Source organism: Periophthalmus magnuspinnatus, chromosome 7 (genome assembly GCF_009829125.3).
Source record: "Periophthalmus magnuspinnatus isolate fPerMag1 chromosome 7, fPerMag1.2.pri, whole genome shotgun sequence".
Classification (NCBI taxonomy): Eukaryota; Metazoa; Chordata; class Actinopteri; order Gobiiformes; family Gobiidae; genus Periophthalmus; species Periophthalmus magnuspinnatus.
The window spans coordinates 426,140-444,117 of NC_047132.1; the positions used below are offsets into that span (position 1 = coordinate 426,140).

The following is a 17,978-nucleotide window of genomic DNA, read 5'->3' on the forward strand; positions in this document are numbered from 1 at the left end:
CCCCCGAGCTGCAGTTTGCGATTATGTGTGATTATGTGACCGAAGGAAACCTGGACGAGGCCAACGAAGAGCTGAGGGCCGTCATCAAGAAGATCTGGAAGAGGACTAGCATGAAGCTCCTGGACCAAGTGGTGCCCCCTGCAGGCGGTTTGTACAACACAGCACAACAGGTCTAGAGTATAGCTTAGTTTAGCACAAAAACTCAAACGGTATTACAAATCCAGTGTTTTTGATATTAAACGAGACACATTGTGCCCAGTCTACTTTTCTAAGATTTTAATGCATGCATAAGTAATCTTAATACTCCTGTATTTAAGATGTCATTGCTCCGATCTACCCCCATTTTCACCGGTATACGCCCACCTCTCTACTTACTTTGTACTTTTATTTTCTTAATTGGTGATATAAGCAGGATTTTAAAAATCTGTTTCTCACTACTCGCTCCATCGCTCCATCGGAGGTGCCGACTGACTGCATGGCTCTTTGTTGTGATGAAGTTTATGGCGACATCAGCTCAGGCACCACAGTTTTAAAATGTCCAAATTGTAACATGATCCACGGGTGTCATAGATTATAACTATATAGCAGACACAAGCACAATATGTCTTCTTTAAAGGTACTATATGCAACATTCATTCCATTGGTGAAAAACATGCTTTGCCTTTCTGATTGGACCAAAACATAAAATCAAACATAAGATTTTGCTAAATTGAAATAAATAAACTGTACATTAATCACCAGGATAGTTTTTCAGTAAAACCAATATGTTTATTGTTTATTTCATATCTTGGGCAATTTAAATAGCAATTAAAATTGAAATAAATATTATCTTCTTTTTTATCAGTGATATTCAGATAAAGAAAAAAATAAGTTACACAGGGCACAGAATTTCTTATTTATATTTTGCTTAGCAATTAATTTATCTAAAACACTCTTTCCTTATTAAGATATTTGTTATAAAACCACAGTTTAACTCTATAATATACATTTGTCATATCCATAGTCTTGATTATTAGTCCCAGTGTGGTGCATGAGTGTGTTAGACCAGTGTGTCCATGCCCCTGTGCCTCTGTGCTGCAGCCTCTGTCTCTGCATGTCTCCATGCGTGTACTGTGTGTAATGTTGCTGTTAGCTTTGTCGCTAACTATGTTTCTGTTTCTATGCCGAGCTTCTCTTCTTCTGCAGCTCCAGCTTCAGTAGCCCCTGTCAGTCCTCTTCTCTGTAGCTCCCCCTAAGCTCTTTGGAGCAGTCCTGTTTTAGCTGGTGGCATGAACTACTGGCACCTGCACTAGTAATACAAACAACCAAGGCTCTCTCCAGAAATGAAATACAGAAATCAGTCTGTTACACTGTAAGAAATATCCCACACCAAAATCCGCAAATGTTGTACCTGATTTACATAAGTGACAGTCTGCTGTAACAGTCCAACAACGCCAAAATCTACAGATTAGTTTCAGTAATTCTCCTGCTCCATATCTAAATCCAACACTATATTGACATAGAACTTTGTAATGTCGACTCAAACTCATCCTGAAAAAGTGTGCAAAATAGTTTTGTAATATTTTGGCAGTAAATTGGTACAACTACCAGAATAAGTAACTTATCTTATCTTTGATAACATTTTAAATTAATATTTGAATGATAATTTTTAAAATCAAATCTGTTTTAATTTCATATTATATAATATATAGTTAATTTGATACATTGCAAAATTTAACAATAAAAGAATATTTCTTTTTTGAACAGAGCCCTTCAGTTAGAGCTGTCACAAGTGTGTCGCAAAAGTGGCTTTTAAAATCATAATATTTAAGCTAAATTTAAGTTTAAATATCAACACTGAAGTTGTTTTCTTCTAATAAGTAGAATGTAGTATTGGTTTCCATTCCAATAATATATTACATTGTCATAAACTTAATACATAATTTATTTAATACACAGCAAACTCTATGTTGCAGCCGCCTGAGTGCGAGCAGCAGACTGGAGATGGGTTTGAATAGAGGTAATAAAGATATTACAAAGTAACAGGTAGAAGCGAGTCCTCAGCCATTTGACCCCAGCCTGACCCACAATGGGTTCAGATGTAATTGACTTAATTTAAGTTATTGTTAAAATTAAGTAAATTTTGAAATATAACGAAAATTCTTACTCCACATGTAGACATTTACACTTGAAGTGTTATCAAGACTAGTCTATAGTGCTCAAAACTGAAAACTAAGTGTAACTACATGATTAGAAAAAGCCACATTTCCTGCACACATGAGCCTTACTCCAATTCCCCTCTGAGTTTGGTGTGTCTGAGAGCACACACACTCCTCTGCATGGCTCGTTTAGTGTGGAGACAGTGGACCAACACCACTCAGCTCTGCTGCTTATGCATGTGTTTGAGCTTCTCCAGTCTTCTCTAGTGTTTGTTGTTTTGGTCAGTTGCCTAGGTTTACCATTAAATGCTTCATGTGCTTTATCTGCTTTCTGTGTGAATAAGTGTGACTCTCTTTTCACATGGGAAATGACACCACACCATCTAAGAGAGATAAGGCCCAAAGCTGCAGAACCGGATACTGTCTTCTCTGATAGGTCTATCATTAGCTTGCTTTGACAGACTTTTACATCCACACTCATTCTCTCGCCAGACGAGGGAGGAAACCAACTCATCTGTAAATCTATGAAAAAAAAGTGTTGTACATGATGCGTTTATTATTTATTTAGTTTTGTGTAAAAGTGTGAAATGACTTTTAAATAATTCTAAATCAAAAGTCTATCATTGTATACAGCATGTATACAATGATAGACAAAAAGACATGCTTCAGAAGTTTTTATTTCCACTTTTTTCACTTCACTATATTAGCTCGTTGCCCTGGTCATTTGTAGTCCTCTAGAGCCTGTGTTAGCTTGGAGCTATGGTCATTTGTAGTCCTTGTGCTAAAGCCTGTGTTAGCTTGGTGCTCTGGTCATTTGTAGTCCTTGTGCTAAAGCCTGTGTTAGCTTGTTGCTCTGGTCATTTGTAGTCCTTGTGCTAAAGCCTGTGTTAGCTTGTTGCTCTGGTCATTTGTAGTCCTTGTGCTAAAGCCTGTGTTAGCTTGTTGCTCTGGTCATTTGTAGTCCTTGTGCTAAAGCCTGTGTTAGCTTGTTGCTCTGGTCATTTGTAGTCCTTGTGCTAAAGCCTGTGTTAGCTTGTTGCTCTGGTCATTTGTAGTCCTTGTACTAAAGCCTGTGTTAGCTTGTTGCTCTGGTCATTTGTAGTCCTTGTGCTAAAGCCTGTGTTAGCTTGTTGCTCTGGTCATTTGTAGTCCTTGTGCTAAAGCCTGTGTTAGCTTGTTGCTCTGGTCATTTGTAGTCCTTGTGCTAAAGCCTGTGTTAGCTTGTTGCTCTGGTCATTTGTAGTCCTTGTACTAAAGCCTGTGTTAGCTTGTTGCTCTGGTCATTTGTAGTCCTTGTGCTAAAGCCTGTGTTAGCTTGTTGCTCTGGTCATTTGTAGTCCTTGTGCTAAAGCCTGTGTTAGCTTGTTGCTCTGGTCATTTGTAGTCCTTGTGCTAAAGCCTGTGTTAGCTTGTTGCTCTGGTCATTTGTAGTCCTTGTGCTAAAGCCTGTGTTAGCTTGTTGCTCTGGTCATTTGTAGTCCTTGTGCTAAAGCCTGTGTTAGCTTGTTGCTCTGGTCATTTGTAGTCCTTGTGCTAAAGCCTGTGTTAGCTTGTTGCTCTGGTCATTTGTAGTCCTTGTGCTAAAGCCTGTGTTAGCTTGTTGCTCTGGTCATTTGTAGTCCTTATGCTAAAGCTTGCATTAGCTGCTCTGCTCGTGTGTAGTTCCTCTGTTAGTTACCTTGATGCTCTTGTCATTTGTAGTCCTTCAGCTAGTTAGTTTAATGCTGTGATCATTTGTAGTTCCTGTCGTAGTTAGCTGGATGCCCTGGTCATGTGTAGTAGAGTTGTGTGTAGACTAGTTGTGTTTTCGGGGCCACATACTGGGCCCTGACTGGAGAGCCGGGTGTGTGTGTCTCAGATGACGAGGTGACAGTGGGGAAGTTCTATGCCACCTTCCTGATACAGGACTACTTCAGAAAGTTCAAGAGGCGCAAGGAGCAAGGGCTGGTGGGACGGCGCTCCTGGGACCGGATCAACACCACCATGGCTCTGCAGGTACCATACCTCCAGACACAACTAGATCAATGTACAAAATGAGTCATCCAAAGATGAAACATCTTTTCATGAAATCACTCCTTCTGGTGGTCCACATTATACAAGCAGTTTTTCAGCTATGGGGGAGTTCTGTGGCTGAAAAAGAGGAATTTTGCAAAATTATGAGGAGTTATGCAAAATTTACTTTTTTGACCTTTTAACCTTGCTATAGTGCCGTCCGTCATCAAAAACATACCTAAATGTTAATTCCCATTATGAAGGTATTATTTTAAATTTTAAGTTAAGTGTGAAATACTAAGTTGACCAAAACACATTTAAAAGGGAATTAAAGCCACAGGAATGCATGGTATGTGTTCTTTAGAACAAACCCCATATCTAAAACATTGTCACATACATATGCATATACATATATATATATGTCACAACATATATATATATATATACATATATATATGTCACAACATATATATATATATATACATATATATATGTCACAACATATATATATATATATACATATATATATGTCACAACATATATATATATATATATATACCCACACACACACACACACACACACACATACATACAGTGGCTTGCAAAAGTATTCATCCCCCTGGAACTTTTTCAAATTTTGTCACAACCACAAATTTCAATATTTTTTTATTTGCTTTTTATGTAGTAAAACAAAGTGATACATAAGAGTGAAGTAGAAATAAAATTATACATAATTTTCAGATAAAAACAAAACTGTAAAGTGCAGCCCCAGTCAACACTTTGTGGAATCGCCTTTTGCTGCAGTTACAGCTGCAAGTCTTTTGGGGTATGTCTCCACCACCTACAGACTGAAATTTTTGCCCATTCTTTCTGGCAAAACAGTTCAAGCTCAGTCAGATTTGATGAATCGTTTGTGAACTGCAGTTTTCAGATCGTGCCACAGATTCTCAAATGGATTTAGGTCCAGACTTTGACTGGGACATTCTAACACATGAATATGTTTTACTTTAAAACATTCCATTGTCACTTTGGCTTTATGTTTAGGATCGTTGTCCTGCTGGAAGGTGAACCTCCACCCCAGTCTCAAGTCTTTTGCAGACTCCAACAGGTTTTCTTCCAAGATTGGCCTGTATTTATCTCCATCCATCTTCACATCAACTGTGACCAGCTTCTCTGTTCCAGCTGAAGAAAAGCACCTCCACAGCATCATGCTGCCATCACCGTGTTTGACTGTGGGGACAGCATCAGCACAGCATGTGGCATCTTCTGCCACATGTTTGCTGTGTCCTTTAAATGACTTCTAGTGAACTGTAAACGAGACTTCTTAAGGTTTTCAACAATGGATTTCTTCTTACCACTCTTCCATAAAGACCAGATTTGTGTAGTGCACGACTAATATTTGTCCTGTGAACAGATTCCCCAGCTGAGCTGTGGATCTCTGCAGCTCTTCCAGAGTCTCCATGGGCCTCCTGGCTGCATCTCTGATGAGTGCTGCTCTTCTTCTTGTTCGTTCTATAAGTTTTGGTGGACGGCCATGTCTGGGGAGGTTTGCAGTTGTGTCATACTCTTTCCGTTTCCAGATGATGGATTGAACAGTGCTCCTTGAGATGATCAACACTTGGGAAATCTTTTTAGATCCAAGCCCCGGTTTAAACTTCACCACAACTTTTTCTCTGACCTGTTTGATGTGCTCCTTTGACTTCATTTTGTGGTTTGCTCCCCAACACTCTCTTAACAAACTTGTGTGTCCTTCACAGCACAGCTGCATTTATACTGAGACAAGATTACACACAGGTGGACTCTTTTTAGTCATTAGGTCAACATTCAATCTGTCAAAAATCATCAGGCAACTTCTAAAAGCAACAGGTTGCATTCAAGAAAAAGGGGCTGAATACTTTTGCACACTGCATTTCCAAAAAATTGGAAATCTTGTAAAATATTTCCTTCCACTTCACACTTGTGTGCCATTTTGTGTTGCTCATTCACATAAAATGCTAAGAATGTTTTCTCCAGGCTGGTCTACGTACTCTTCACGACATCGGTCCTGAGATCCGCAGGGCCATATCATGTGACCTGCAGGAGGAGGGACTAGTGGACGAGGAGGACGAGGACATCTACAGAGTATGCTTTTGGATTATTTACATTATTAACATTATTGGTGAAGAGTAGAGCAGGCTTTATCGCAGACTCATGCATGGTCTGTTTCGACAGAGAAACGGCGGCCTGTTTGGGAACCATGTCAACCACGTGGGGGCAGACCAGACCCAGCCCACCACAGTGACCCAGAGACCCCTCCAGATATTGCCCTCCACTCTAGACCGCACCCACCCTGAGCAGCCCTCTTCCCCCTCCCCTCCTCTGCTCAACCACTACTGCAACTCCTCCAGGCAGTCCCCCATCCCGTCCAACGCCAACCTGAATAACGCCAACACCCCCACAGTGCTGTCCTTGAGCAGCAGGGGGCAGCAGAGGCTCCTCCTGAGGGACCATCCTGCCTCAGCCAAGCACCTGCGCTCCTCCCCCTACAGCAGACTGCACTGTCAGGCCTGGAAGTCCCTCTCCACTAGGTAGAAACACATCACTTACGCTGGGCGTCAGGTGGAGCAGGACAACTTTGTCTTGGAGTAAAATGTTTAAAAAAGCTTTTTGATGGTCACAAAGCAACAAATGTAAAAAAAAAATTGTATATATGGTGTTTTAATGGCATTATCTACTGTTCCTAGTCATTTTTTGGGAACTTTTGAGCGAACTAGGTATATTTGCCAATTTCTGGTCAAAAACATTTACAGTTTGTGCTGCCTTCAGGGTCCTCTACAATTTCTAGTGGTTGGTGAGATCTAGCAAGACCGCCGTGTGTGGTCACGACCAGAAAAATATATACCGGCATATATATTTTGACTTAAGTTCATATGTTAAAAATATCATTGTAATAATAATGTGAGTAAAGGTACTTTGTACTAGGCGTCGGTTCAGTTTTAGCTCAAAACAAATGTGCAAACAAATGAACCAGAGCTGCACAGCTGATCCTCATGTGGATTTACACGCACTTAAGTTTAAGTTTTATTTTCCTCATATTCACACTTTATATCAAAGGCAGTGTTGTGGTGCACATGCTTTTTGTTTCTATAACTTAAGAGGAGAATTATGGCAAACTTTACACACTGGATATTCCACATTTATTTGGGAATTATGCTTTCACTGTGCCCAGCAGAAGAGGACTTTGGAGTTTGGTAGATTTATTATCACGCATCAATACTTTGTGACACTATAAAGGCCCCGTACTGGAGACATGATGTGTTTTTGAGTGGATACAAGTTGAATCTTTGCATGCTATTTCTTTTTCTCCTTTCTTCAGCTCTTCTGTTTTGCTGGTAAGATGACACACTGTGCTTTGTTTGGATTGTAGGATTGTGTTAAAATGTGAGTGTTGTATGTGACATCCATTGCAGAGCGCAGTTGTGCACCTGCTGTTTGGTGCACACACATGTACATTTTGGTGTTTTTCACCAGAAAGCTGCAAATGTACTTGGTTTGCACTAAAATTGATAAAAAATGACAAGGAACAGTAATAAACACTATATTTATCACTATTGAAACATGAAATTGACTTTGGTGTTTTCATTAGGTGCAAACTATTTGACCGTGAAGTGAGAATGACTCAATGGATTTACTGTAGATCTGATGCAGTCAGAGGTGATAAGTGGGGTGTGTAGCTGAGCCAAACACGTCACCCTTTTCCTGTGTCTGTGTTCACTGCTGTGTGAACGTGTGCATCTGAAATGTGAATGCTACTGTGGTATAAGTCACTTTGTGTGCCTAAACAGTGAGACACTCTATAAATGGGACCATCTACTTTACATTTAGGTTTGTTTCACAAAAAAAGACTACGCCCAACCTCTGCACTAGCATTCAGTCTGAATCAAAAGTCCAACCATCACCAAATAGATGAACTGGTAGTGCATAAAAGTCAAATCTTTTATTGTACCTGCTGGGTGTTTGTTCAGATCTGAGTGTGGAGCCATGTACCCCAGCACCCACAAAGAGGAACCCGCTCACAGTGACCCGGAGCTGGGCTCAGAGGACCAGGAGGACAGGGGGTCTCAGGACTACAGCGAAGAGGAGAGCCCCAGAGGAGAGAGGTAAAGAGCTTCAGCATCAGGAAGGCTGAAAATACAATTACTGCTGCTATAAAAAATACTTTATTTCTTTACAAAATATTCTATTTAAGCCAGATATTTAAGCACTGGTTTTAAACAAGCATAAATGCTCCCAACACCAGCTACATGCCAAACCCCTCCTCTGCCTTGTCTCACCACTGCTGCAGAGCCACCAGCCTCCTCAGCCTCTTTACCTCTTCTTTCAGATTACCCAGCTCACCTCTGGACTCTGAGGGGGACCTGGATGGTTACCTTGGTGACCAGCAGGTTGATGGTTTCTATGACGACGACCAGGAGCTGATTTTCCAAGAGGATAAGCCATCACCAAGAAAATGGTTCCTGCCCTCCCCTCAGGGTACACCTCACTCGTACTTATAGGTTGTGTTCACTAGAATTTGATGAGGTGATAATTTCAGATGGGGGCTGGGGTCTGTATAACTCTAAAGGAGATTCTTTTTTGGAAGAAATCTCCAAACGTATGATCCACAAATGTTGACTTTATCATTATTTGATTGATGTTGGCTCTACATGTAGCTTGAAGTCTTTTCAACTGACAATAATCATGTCTTTGGGGTTGAATAATGGCACCACTTTCTAAAGCTATTGTTAAAAAATGATTTCACTTTTGTTGATTTATACATTGAACTTTTTCCATGTGGCGAGGTCCTGACCTGGCTCTCCAGACTGATATGTGTAGCTCTAGAGTTCTATAGAACCACAGTACTGCCCTGTGATTGGTCAGTTTGTTCTGGACCTATGCAAAACGATTCAGCCGGAGCTGCTCAAGACTGATTCTCTAGAGTTTATGAACTCACAAAAATCACGAGAATTTGGTTGGCAAGGCTAACTAGATGAAGTAATTACAGATAGACAGATAATAATAATAATACATTTTATTTGTTAGGCGCCTTTCAAGGCTCTCAAGGTCGCTGTACATACATACATACACAATACAAATTGAAACAATGTAAAATTATTAAAAATACATTTAAAAACCAATATAGATTAAAGCAAATATAGATTAAAAGACAGTGCAGTTATGGTCAGAGTGGTCAGGGTGAGAAGGCCTTTCTAAACACATGAGTTTTGAGTTTAGATTTGAAGTGTGGGAGTGAGTGTGTGTTGCGGAGGTCGTGAGGGAGGGAGTTCCAGAGCTGGGGAGCAGAGCAGCTGAAGGCTCTGCTCCCCATAGTGACAAGACGGGCAGGAGGGACAGTGAGGTGCAGAGAAGAGGAGGAGCGGAGGGAGCGGGCGGGTGTGGAGATGTGAATGAGGTCAGACAGGTATGGAGGGGCCAGGTGGTGGAGAGCTTTGTATGTGAGGAGTATGATTTTGTAGTGTATGTGGTGCGTGATGGAGCCGGTGGAGCTGGTGCAGGTGTGATGTGGTGATGGAGGGTGTGTGTGTGATGATGCGGGCAGCTGAGTTTTGGACCAGTTGGAGTTTATGGAGTGATTTCTGTGGGAGTCCGAACAGAAGAGAATTGCAATAGTCAATACGGGAAGTGACCAGGCTGAGGATGGCGGTGGTGTGTGGGGTGAGTGAGGGACGGAGGCGGTGGATGTTTCTGATGTGGAAATAGGCGGACCGGGTGATGTTGTTGATATGGGAGGTGAAGGAAAGTGTGCTGTCGAGGATGACACCCAGACTCTTTACCTGAGGGGAGGGGGAGATAGAGGAGCCATCAATGGATATGGAAAAAGGATTTATTTTGCTTAGGGTGGATTTGGTGCCGATGAGTAGGAGTTCTGTTTTATTGCCGTTAAGTTTGAGGAAGTTTGAGGTGAACCAGGTTTGTATTTCAGTGAGGCAGTTTGTCAGGGAGGAGGGTGGAAATGTAGAGTTGGGTTTACTGGAAATGTAGAGCTGGGTGTCATCCACGTAACAGTGAAAGTGAATTTGGGGGTTAAGATATTAACCCTAAACCAAATACACCACTTGAGTATTTTACATTTTAATATAATTAAGATGTTTTCGCTCTCAGTGTCTCACAAGTCCACCTTCAGTTTCGAGTGTCTTCGTGGATGGGGCAGTGAGGAAGCCCCTCTTCCGTCTCCGCCCATCACCGCTCTGCCCCTGCACCTGATGCAGCAGCAGGTCAGTGTGTTTATGTGTGCGTACACATACATACACATACATACACCTGATGGTGCACGCTCTGCTGCGACAGCACAGTCTATACACGTTATATGTGATGTGTTTGTGTGGCATTGTATATATGTATGGCGTTTTTCTCTGTGTGATTTGACTGTGAAGACAAATTTCCCCTCGGGGACGATAAAGTAACTAACTACACACACATACACACACATATATACGCATTCATATATACATATACATATACATATACTCTTACACATATACTTCTCAGTGACCCTCCTGTCTCTCGTCCAGGTGCTGGCAGTGGCTGGTCTTGATGCCAGCAGACTGCAGAGGTTCTCTGGGTCCAGTCGCTCTCCCCGCTCCTGGGCAACTCCTCCAGCATCTCCCCCGGGGTCTCCCTCTCCCTGCTACACCCCGCTCATACAGGTTTGCAGCTAATTTGAACTTTGACCTCTAATCTGTGTTGTAGTTTTGAAATGGAGGTAACAAACCGTCATGTTAAAAGTGTGCGACGGTTTGTCAGTGTTTTAACGTGATATAAAACTTTCTTATTTGAACTTTTGAATTTTTTAGTTAAAAATTATATTATTTCAGACATCTAAATCAATTATTTAAAAGCCAAACTTTCTATAATTTAAGTCACCTGCACATGCAACTGGTTCTCACCCAGAATTTATACCTGGAGCTGCAGCATCACATGGCACCAGAGCTGCTCCTGCACCACTAGCATCTGTATATGATCATGTTTAAATACCAAACTGTTTTATATTGCTTACATATTCAATTGTTAGGATGGCAGATTAATTACATTTTAAAACAACTTTACAAGAGGGACAAAGCTTTTGCATAGCAATAATAAGCTGTGGCTGCGGTGCTCACATTAATTAGGCTGCTTATCATCTAAGTTTGTGTCTGGACACCATCTGCCTTTTCCTTCATGAGTCGTCCTCGTAAACTTAATGTTTGACGTAAAGTGTTTTATATTTATCCCCAATGGATATACACTTTTTGTAGTCCATCATGAGTTTTTCCCTGGGTTCCTAGATGTGACACATGGTGTTTATGTGACTGTACTGTTTATAGAGAACTTATTTTCTATCTTTCCCTTGTGAAAGCCTTTGGCACTTAAAAATTAGAGCTTCAACCTAATTTGGACGATGTGTAGCATAATTACCCTTGACACATGTATGACATTGCTGGTGTAGATTGTCCTCTTGGTAAAAATAAAAAGTGATTCGTGTGCGTGCGCTGAGCACCCTGCCTGTATGCTGCACTTACACACTGTTACTGCTTTGGTGTAAATTGGGGGCTATGGTGAAAGATTGACAGATGTAGTAGTTTGTCCCACACTAATATTTCTCATCCTCCTCTCCTCACTCAACATTAGCTGCTGAGTGATCAGCGGCCGTCCACTTAAGGACTGATGGATTTTATGAATGTAACCACATCCTCATTTAGCCATCAGCACAGGTCCTGAGCACCGCACTTCTGTTTAAGAATTTGTATTCATTTATGATTCAATTCAATTCATTTTATTTTTGTAATGCCCAAAATCACAACAACAGTTGTCTCGAAGGGCGTTCATGTTTTGGTTGATGGGGGAAACCGGAGTACCCGGAGGAAACCCATCCAGACACGAGGAGAAACATGAAAAACTCCACACAGAAAGGCCTGGGCAACCCAGGGATTGAACCAAACCTTCTGCTGTGAGACATGAGCCACTCAGCCACCGTGATATACACACAAAAACAAAACAACAGGAAAAATCAGACAAAACAAGAAAAATCGGCCAGGCGAGGAGGAGGGAGGGGGGAGGAGGAGAGGGTCCAGCTGTCATCGGGGCATCTCCCCCACAGGGGGAGTGGGACAGGGGACAACATGTGAATAGCATTGCTGATGAGAAAATAGGACAAAGCAGAGGATAGTGCTCAGGTTGCCATACTTCCCCCAGCTAGTTACTCCTACTGCAGCCTGTCTTATCCCGGGTTTGTCCCTAACTCCCTCACTATGTAACCTGGTCTATACCGAAGAGGAAGGTTTTAAGCCTGGTCTTAAATACAGAGACTGTGGGGGCCTGTTTAACATCAGCAGGGAGTTGATTCCATAGCACAGGAGCTTGGTAACTGAATGCTCTCCCTCCCACTGTACTTTTGGACACTCTAGGAACCACTAATAGTCCTGCATTCTGAGAGCGGAGTGCTCTGTTTGGGTGGTACGGGACAATAGCATCTTGCAGATAGGATGGGGCCAAACCGTTTAGGGTTTTGTATGTCAGGAGGACGACTTTGAATTTGATTCTAAGCTCGACAGGAAGCCAGTGCAGATATTTTAGTACAGGACTGATGTGGTCTCTTCTTTTAGTTCCTGTTAGGACTCTGGCCGCTGCATTTTGGACCAACTGGCTCCTTATAGTACTTTATAGTACTTTATAGTACTTTATAGTACTTTATAGTACTTTATAGTACTTTTGGGGCAGGCAGCGAGCAGAGAATTACAGTAATCAAGTCTGGAAGTAACAAATGCATGGATGAGTTTTTCAGCATCGTTTAGGTAAAATATTTCTAATTTTAGTTATATTTCGCAGGTGAAAGTATGCGGTTTTACAAGCTAGGTTTATATGGGCTGTGAATGAGAGATTTTGATCAAATAGGACTCCAAGATTTTTTACAGTAGGGCTAGAAGCTAAACTCACATTGTCGAGTGAGATTATCTGGTCTGACAGAGAATCTCTTTGACCTTTGGGACCAACGACAATGACCTCTGTTTTTTCAGGATTTAAGAGCAGGTAATTCAAGGTCATCCAGGTTTTGATGTCCTTCACACAGGCACTGAGTTTATCTATTTGATCAGTCTGATTTGGTTTCATTGATAAGTACAGCTGAGTGTCATCAGCATAGCAGTGAAAATTAATGCCATGTTTTCTGATAATGTTCCCCAATGGCAACATATACAGAGTAAATAGGATTGGACCAAGCACAGATCCTTGTGGAACACCACAGGCTACTTTAGAACAGGGAGAGGTGCTCTGGTTTATACTAACAAACTGGTACCTATCTGATAGATAGGATTTAAACCATTTGAGGGCGGTCCCTCTGATTCCAATGTCACATTCTAACCTCTGCAGTAGAATGTTGTGATCAATGGTGTCAAATGCTGCACTGAGGTCCAGTAGGACCAGGACTGAAGCCAGCCCGTTATCAGCAGCTAGTAGTAAATCATTTGTTACTTTAAGCAGTGCAGTCTCTGTGCTGTGGTGAGCTCTGAATCCAGATTGAAATTTTTCAAATATATTATTGTCCTGCAGGTGGCGGCAGAGCTGTTTCACCACCACTTGTTCTAGAATTTTTGAGAGGAAGGGAAGATTAGAGATAGGTCTGTAGTTGACTAGTTCATCAGGATTTAGGTTAGGTTTTTTCAAAAGGGGTTTAATCACAGCATACTTAAAGGACTGAGGAACGTAGCCATTTTCTAATGACATATTTATTATGTTATGGATGAAGAATTGAAGTGAAGAAAGTCATCACAACTAATGTTCGAGGGGATAAGAGACTCATTAGCAGTGTGGGAGTTTGTCAGCCTGGCTACAGTGCTGAACAGAAATCTGGGGTTATTTTTGTTTACTTCTATTAGATTTGAATAGTATCTAGTTCGGGCTTTCCGCAGAGTGGCCTTATAAGTGAGCAGGCAGAGCTTCCATGCCTTCAGAGACTGCTCAGAGCGCGAGCGGCGCCAAAGCTTCTCTGTGCGTCTTACATGTTGTTTGAGTGTCCTGAGCTGTAACGTGTACCATGGAGCCGGAGGTCTTGGTTTAATGCTTTTCTGTTTTAGCGGAGCTACAACATGGAGAGCAGATTTTAAGGTGAGCATTGTTCTGTCAACCAATTGATCAGTGACAATTGGATTAAAATTATTCTCATTGTCAAGGTAATTAAGAAATGGTCAGAGAGTATAGGGTTTTGAGGTTACCAATACCATAGGTTAGAACGAGATCTAGAGTGTGATTGTGATTGTGATGATTAATGTGACAATAGTTTTTTCTATTAATTGCATGAGGTAACAGGCTAACTGAATGTGTGACTGGTGTTTTTGCCCCCTGCAGGTGGACTGGTGCAGCTCGGGCAGTGTGGGGAGTCTTCCTGGAGCAGTGAAGAGGAGCTCCTGGTTCACCGCAGGACAGAGCCAGACCCTAGGACCAGAGCAGAACCAGACCTACCCCTCAGGACACTGTCTACCCCCGCCCCACCTCCACCTGCCACCCGACACCCACACACACATGCTGTCCAAGAGGGGCAGTGCGCACAGCCTGGTGGAGGCGGTCAGTATTTCACAGCATTTGAGTGAATATGTACACAAATAGGTTTGAAACAAGATATGTTCAAGAGATGCTTATACAATACATCTGTACTGAGTTTTGTTCAGATACATAGGAAAAAGCTCTTTAAACACCCAAGTAATAGTGTCATTGATGTAGATTGTTTGACAAAAAAATAAGAAAAAATTCCCCACTACTACAAAAAATACACCAATACCACAGAATGTGATTAACTTAATATTAATTTTTGCCTTTATTATATAAAGTGTATAGTAACTTAAAGTCCATATTAATATTTTTCTAATTATGACTTAGTTATGTAGGACAGTACATGTGGTAAATATTTATCATAGTTTTACATCAGTTAAGTGCTAGTTTGTGGAAAAATAAGTTGAGAAGAAAAGTACAAAAACATAGGAAGGAGTAATGAGAGCACTAAAGCAGAATCCCTCTGTGATGAACACAGAACACTCCATCCAAAATGGAGGGACAATTTACAAACAAGGCAGAAGGCATATTTCTGACAGACTAAACCTTCATTCATTTAACAAAGCAAAGGTTTTGTCATTTATTTTTATTAGTCTAGCCCTAGTTAACATTATGGTTCCTAGCTAACAGTTATGGAGTCATTGTTATGTATGTCATACCTGATGCTCGTGTCCAACCAGGAAGTAAAATTATAAACTTTACCAAAATTAGAAACTAAAAAGTAGGCAAGATTTGTAGCACAATTTCAAATATAATTATTATTAGGACTGGGCACGTTAACACGTTTTATCGCGTTAATGCAAATATAATCAATTGCAATGAATTACTTAGTCATGTGTTAAAGCAGGACAAAAACACAGGTCCTGGGACGGGTCTATCGTGTCTGTGCACTGGACATGAGGAAGAGGGCCCTGCTGTAGAGAGAGCGCGACAGAGATGAGCCCTAGCACCATCTGTGTTTTTAAACTATTTTTAAAAGAGTCGGGGATCATGGAAAAATGTCCCGCTAAAGTCTGCAAACCAAGAGTGATGCTAAATACATGATTCAATGTAGTGATCTATGATCAGCAGCAATGCTCAGAGTTTACTGCACATGTCATGTTTACTGTGAAAACTATGGAGATATTAAAATGCCACATGTTTAGTAAACTGTGAGCTGGTTTGAACTGTTCTGGCTCATAGTGAACTGAAAGGAGCAGCAGACCACAGGAAACAATAGTTTCAGCTTCAAAATATTAAGTAACATTCCAATCCTATATTAGAATGTAGACATTAGAAAGCATAATAAAATAGGCTAATACTGAGCCTCATATTATGTTTCTTTCAACGGCCAAGTCAAACTAGCACAACATTGGGTGAATACTACAAAAGTCAAATAAAGCCAAAAAAAAAACATATATTGTTCTTTGACACGTGTGATTAATTGCAATTCAAGCATGCGATTAATTGCGATTAAAATTTTAATCGCTGCCCAGTTGTAAAAAGAGTGCAGGCAGACAGGCCTGTGTGCGATCACAGGACTGCACTACATTAAGAAGTTTGAGAACTTTGATCTATTTTGGAAAGGAGAGGATCTGTTCAAGGGAAATGTGTCAGCACCACAACCACCTCCCCCAGTGAAGGAGTCATCAACCAGCAGAGGAAAAGATCGAACGCACCCTCATTGGCAGAGTGAACCTGCTTAGTCAAAAATGTAAATACAAATTAAAAATGGATAGAAGCACTGCCTTATGACCAACAGGAAGTCAGACATATTTTGACAGTGAGTTTATAAATTGTATCTGTGTGTATGTAGATTTTTGGTCCAAATGAGCTCAGATTCAGCATGTCATATATAAAGGCATTGCAATAAAAAAAAATTCAATTCATTTTATTTTTGTAACGCCCAAAATCACAACAACAGTTGTCTCGAAGGGCGTTCATGTTTTGGTTGATGGGGGAAACCAGAGTACCCGGAGGAAACCCATCCAGACACGAGGAGAAACATGAAAAACTCCACACAGAAAGGCCTGGGCGACCCGGGGATCAACCAAACCTTCTGCTGTGAGACATGAGCCACTCAGCCACCGAGATATACACACAAAAACAAACAGGAAAACTCAGAGGAAAAATCTGTTTATTTCAATACCCCTTACATTTTGCCCATAGCACGCCAGTGAAAAACACCGTCCTGTTTCTTTAGTGACTCTTTAATGACTCACGACCATGGGCAGTGGCAAGTCAACTGGACCTAAGTTATATTATTTATAGCTTGGCTTGGTCAAATATCAGCGTCCATGATTCAGGTCCTATTGAACTTATACAGTATAGAAATACTGTGATGGGGAGAGATAGTGGCCTGGGTGTCTATCAGGAAGAGAGAAGGGCATACTGAGGCAGTCGCATGAAACGGACGTGCACAGTGGGTGGAGTTTCTGTGTGTTAGCTAGGTCTGCTGAACTCACTATTGACTCATATTGACTCATATTCTGCATAATCGTTCAGGCCCCTAAGCAATTCAAGGACATTCAAAACTGGATACATTGGTGCCACTACTGCATTTTAATAATGTGATAAACATTTATAGTTACACCTGCACCTAATGTTTTAAATGGACCTCTGCAGTTTGAGAGTCTGGTCCTCTCAATGGGCTCTCTGTGTATAAATAAAGATCAATGAAAAATATCTGCTGCCCAAAGTCAAATTATAAACTTCACCAAAATTAAAATCTAGATAAAAGGAATCAAGATTTGTAGTAAAATGTTTAAGATGAGCATGTTTTAGTGCAGTTAGTCTAACCTGTCATGCATTTTCATTTTCATAAAGTAAAGATGATCATGTAACCCCTGGTTGTCCCGTCTTGTCCCGTCTTGTCCCGTCTTGTCCCGTCTTGTCCCGTCTTGTCCCGTCTTGTCCCGTCTTGTCCCGTTTTGTCCTGTGCAGGTGCTGATCTCCGAGGGTTTGGGGATATATGCCCGGGACCCCAACTTCGTGTCAGCCGCCCAACAGGAGATCGCTGACGTGTGCGAGCTCACCATAGATGAGATGGAGAGCGCCGCCAGTGCCCTGCTCAACGGCACCATGGCAAACGGGACTACGGGGGCCTCAGGGAGCTCCAGTGTCTCAGGGGGAGGCTCGGGGGGCCGGGACCGCAGCATACGCGACTACAGCGACGAAGAGCCCTATGTGACCGCGCGCGCAGAGGAGGACCTGACGGACGAGATGATCTGCATCACGTCGCTATAGCAGCGGCTCCAAAATAGGACTTTTCTAGTTTTTTTCAATTTGGATTTATTTATTTATTTAAAC

The 17,978-nt window shown here is 41.5% G+C and overlaps 1 protein-coding gene across 1 annotated transcript in view; it reads left to right on the plus strand.

Annotated features, from left to right (window-relative positions):
* The window catches only part of cacna1db (calcium channel, voltage-dependent, L type, alpha 1D subunit, b), a 114,889-nt gene extending 96,911 nt beyond the window's left edge, over nucleotides 1-17,978 (plus strand). The window contains exons 42-51 of the mRNA XM_055223145.1: nucleotides 46-147; nucleotides 3,997-4,133; nucleotides 6,144-6,251; nucleotides 6,342-6,697; nucleotides 8,135-8,269; nucleotides 8,494-8,642; nucleotides 10,272-10,384; nucleotides 10,682-10,816; nucleotides 14,490-14,705; nucleotides 17,613-17,978. Coding sequence (XP_055079120.1) covers nucleotides 46-147; nucleotides 3,997-4,133; nucleotides 6,144-6,251; nucleotides 6,342-6,697; nucleotides 8,135-8,269; nucleotides 8,494-8,642; nucleotides 10,272-10,384; nucleotides 10,682-10,816; nucleotides 14,490-14,705; nucleotides 17,613-17,915 — 1,754 coding nt within the window. The 3' untranslated portion in view covers nucleotides 17,916-17,978. The remainder of the gene's footprint in view (nucleotides 1-45; nucleotides 148-3,996; nucleotides 4,134-6,143; nucleotides 6,252-6,341; nucleotides 6,698-8,134; nucleotides 8,270-8,493; nucleotides 8,643-10,271; nucleotides 10,385-10,681; nucleotides 10,817-14,489; nucleotides 14,706-17,612) is intronic.